Here is a 4555-nt window from a genome sequence, read left to right on the forward strand (position 1 = left end):
GGTAAAACATTCTTCATGAGCGTTTGCATGCCTCGCATTCCTCCACAAACAGTTTAGACTTTATGTCATTTACAAGGCCGACGAGAAAAAAACAAGAGGGGTACGTGACGAGAGGAGAAAGAGAATGAAAAATGGGATAAAGATTAATATGTTGTATAATATATCTCGGGAAATCCTTGGTGGCACTTTGAAAAGATCTGATTATCAATATAAACAGTGAGAACCAATAAAACAGTGTTAGATCTTAGCCTCAAAATGGGTCACAGCTCCGTTCTCAGGCTAAATGCAGATAATAACCATAAAATCATACAGACTGGATCATAAAATATATCGGCTTATCAACTTTTAAAAGGGAGGAGACGTCTCTTCTCATAGGCTTTCTTAATTCCAAAGGTCATGAGTCCAATCAAACTTTATGGTAGTTTGGTGCAAATTCATGTTACTTATTAATGTAGCTAACATGAAAACATTATTTGGTGCAGTATTTATTCCATGTCTTACACTTGTAAATCTCACTTTTGCTGTTGTTTATTCACATTTATGTTTATGCCATGTTACGCAATTCATTGTAAAAACTAATACATTTCAAGCAAAAAAATATTTTTGACATGCATTTATTTCTAATTCAGCACTGAAGTGAGCTAATGTTAGGTATAAATATTGTTGAAATTATCATTATGCACAATCTATAAGAAAAATGGAAAGAAAACAAATCCTCAAATAGTATAAGCCAGAATGTAAAATACATTAAAAGTGTAATCTAAGAGTTAATTCAGTTCTATAGTATTCACTATTGAGCATGAGCAGTTTAAAGAAGCATACAGGTTGTTTATCAGAGAAGTAGGTGAAAGTATGCACTGATATCAATCATTAAATAGCAGTGTCGTCTTGAAGACAGTCAATCGAGTATAATGAACTACAGACACATTCACCAGTCCTAAATGCTTTAGTTTTAGAGTGTAGTTCAATGGGTTCAATTAAACTGAAACCCCATTGCTCTCATTCACCAGATAATTCAACAAGTCACCCTGTCGTTTCCATCTTCTTTCCAGTTAGATGCCATTTTTTATTTCTATGGACCTAATGCGAAATCAAAAGAGGCGGGACATGGACCGCCCAATAATGGGCGGGGCCGCGTCTCGGATTGGTTCACGTGAACGAGACACGCCCATGGGCGGGGCTTTGTGTTATCTTGAAGCGTTGTTCACTAGAACTGTTAGTAGTAGGCTGCCCTCGACGCTCACGGCTGGAAGACAAGAGTGGATCATCTCAAGTTTTCCTTATAAAAGGAAAAAAAAAAAAATCACCAACTTTCCTGCGCCTTTGGATGCACGTTACGCCCGTTGGTCTGGATTAATTTTTCCACCTACCTGAATTTGAGTTCTTTTTAATTTACTTTAAAACCACATCAAGAATAATGGGATCCCAGGCATCAAAGGGAGGAGTGGCTGTGGAGGGGAAAGCCGCCGATGCTGACCCGGCTGCCGTCAAGACTAACGGACAGGTAATTCATCTCCATCTGCGACACACCCACATCTGACCAACAAGTGCTTCAGCGAGAGTTGCTTAACCATCGCTCTGAGTGTGATGAAAAACAGAGAAGATGGTGATTTGTAGTGAAAAAGAAAGAATTGCTAGTTTACCATTCATTCATTGTCTTATTTATCATGTCTCGTGGCACGCGGGAAAACCGAGTGATTTCATTCGAGAGGCATTACGGAAATCACACTAGGATGATCAGACACGGTTTTCTGTCTCGCACTAAAAACGGATATTTCTTTCTACAAGTTCACGATTTATTTCTGTCTTTAAAGTCCGTTTCTAGCGCTTGGAGACGGTCGGTGTTGTTGCCATGCGATCTCCATGTAATGCCCGTGTAGGAGGATGCTGCACGTATTCACTATGCATGGGTTATCAGCAGGGGGTTGCGATCAATTTGGAAAATTTGGTTGTAATTGGAATTTTAGAACATAATATATTGTTTTTAACCCCACCCCCCGTTTTCATTCTATTATTATAGTATTTCATATATTCAGCTAGATACATTTTCATGTTTTTGTTTAGTTTATTATTTATTTACAATGTTTTTTTTTTCTCTTTACAGTCTAAATGTTGTATTTCTTTATATTTAATCGGATTCTGCTTGATTTTTTGTTTTCTGTGAAGCGCGTGGAGTCTGAATTTGCAGACGCTCGAGCTTTAAAGTCTAGACACTGAGGCGAGAATCCACATTTGGTCAAGCTTTTGGGGTTTTATGCGACTAAACCCCATTCTTATCAATGAGTGTACTTCTATTTTATGTTACTTTTTTAAAATCTACGTTTGTAGTTATTCAATCGTCGACGGATAAATAGTGAATGAATCTCAATGAAATTCGCTCGATCTCAGTCTTTTGTTCCAAAGCTGCTCTCGTTTGGCATTGAGTTGTGTGCGGCTCTATCGCCCTCACTCGGCGGTGTGCGCTACTGCAAGGCGTCACCTCGAAGACATGCATTATTTACGTTACGAGTCACTGATGTGTCCGTCGACGATTCAAGGAATGCCCTGCTATATATATATATATAGTAGACCAGTAGTAAATATTCATCCATGTTGGTTTGCGTTGCATTATTAAACTGACAATTCCATCTTCCTTTCTCAGGAGAACGGCCACGTTAAGACCAACGGCGATGTATCTGCCAAAGCAGAGGGAGATGCTGCCACCACCAATGGTTCTGCAGAGGCAGCTAAGGAGTCTGAGGCTGGAGCTGGCGATGCCATCGAACCCGCGCCCGCCGCTGAGGGAGAGGCTGCTAAACCCGAGGGCGAGGCCACCAAGGAGACCCCCAAGAAGAAGAAGAAGAAGTTCTCCCTGAAGAACTCCTTCAAATTCAAGGGCATCTCGCTGAAGAAGAACAAGAAGAGCGCCGAGGTGAAGGAAGAAGCCGCCGCTGAGGCCACTCCAGCCACCGAAGAGAAGCCTGAGGAGAATGGGGCGGCCGCTGAGGAGAAAAAGGAGGAGGAGGCCAAGGCTGAGGAGACACCCGCCCCTGCCGAGACCCCCAAGGCCGAGGAACCCGCTGCCAAGGCTGAGGAACCCGCTGCCCCCAAGGAAGAGGCTGCTGCACCTGCTGCAGAGCCCACAAAACCAACAGAGGAGACCAGCTCAACACCTGCACCATCCGAACAGAAGGAGTGATTGTACTTCACAAAGGACTTTGTGAACTGTTTTTCCAAGAAAAAATATATATTTATATATATGTGTATATGTATACATATGTATATATACATGGATATATGTATATGTATATATACACATGTATGTGAAAAAAAAGACTCCTCGTGCCACTTTCTTCAAGATTAATAACAAATGACAGACTAGATTCACTAGTTCACTTCCCTGATAATGGCTCAAAGATCTGGAATTCTGAGCGAAGGCCGAAACCTCTTGGGAGCGGGATGTCAACGCAAGAGTGAGTTGAGGATGGGATCAAGGAGGAGCATCTTTCAAGCCCACCACTGAATAGATGCGACTATACTGATGAATTGCGCAAGATCAACATCACCACATATTATATAATGACTGTTAAAAAAAAAAGGAAACCGAAAAAGACTTGCCAACTTTCTACATTCCTATATTTTAACCCAAATTTAAGTATTTTGTGGTGTATAGAGAACCATTTTAACTATCCGGAAGGCTTTGTCTCGTTTGTTTGAAATCGCATTTTAATTTTCATCTTGGCTTTAAAAAAACAAAACAAAATAAAAACACTTTTGAGCTTGCTATGTTCACATTTGAAGTTTTAAAAGAAGCAGAGTTGTTATGTGTTAAATGTGAGCCTTGATCTGCTTTTTGGTCTCTGTAAATACATTTGACCAATTTTGTTCTTTATTTTGCTAATGTTTAAAGATGTTACTGGTTTTATTGTAAAGTTGATAATGGTAAATAAATGTTGGTTACCTACAGATGCTCACTTTGTGTTTGTCCTTCTTCACAGTGGCTATTTTCCAAGGTAAAGCCCCCCCAGAACATATTCATGTTTGGTCACAAGTCACTCATAAGCCACTTTACCTACATTTAGACATGCACAATTAATCCACTTGGGAAAACATCTTATTTATAGTTTTATGACATATAGATACATTGCCACACTGAAACCTATTCAGTAATGTGACCGTGTTTACATAGAGTAATGTATGAAATGAACTAAAATACCTTAATATAAGACTGGATCACCAATGAACAAGCATAATTCCCCTCAGAAATGACCAAAGCTAGCTGTTCAGTAGACTGGTAAAAATATCTAATTAAATAATCAATAGTCTCTTGTATTTCATTACATGCTCATGTTTGAACTGAAGGAGTAACTATCACATTTTAAGTTAAAAAAAAAAGTATTACAATATTCGTCTTTTTTGCGTCTGTGTCTGAATGGTGATGGCAACAGATTTATCGCTGGGGATTTTGTGATCAAATATAAATATATGGCGCCATCATGTGTTGAATTGAAGTATTACAGTCATACTTGCAACATTTTGTAGTTTCACACGAAGCAGCACACAGGTGACCAATGGA

General features: G+C 39.5%; 1 protein-coding gene across 1 annotated transcript; it reads left to right on the plus strand.

The window, feature by feature from the left end:
- Positions 1–1218: 1218 nt before the first annotated feature.
- LOC306884821 (MARCKS-related protein 1-B-like) lies at positions 1219–3946 on the plus strand. Its single transcript, XM_079441032.1, has 2 exons — positions 1219–1504; positions 2642–3946. The coding sequence occupies exons 1-2, from the start codon at positions 1418–1420 to the stop codon at positions 3176–3178; spliced, it is 624 nt and encodes a 207-aa protein (XP_079297158.1). The 5' UTR covers positions 1219–1417; the 3' UTR covers positions 3179–3946.
- Positions 3947–4555: the final 609 nt, after the last annotated feature.

This window comes from Barbus barbus (assembly GCF_936440315.1).
Source record: "Barbus barbus genome assembly, chromosome: 19".
Taxonomy (NCBI): Eukaryota; Metazoa; Chordata; class Actinopteri; order Cypriniformes; family Cyprinidae; genus Barbus; species Barbus barbus.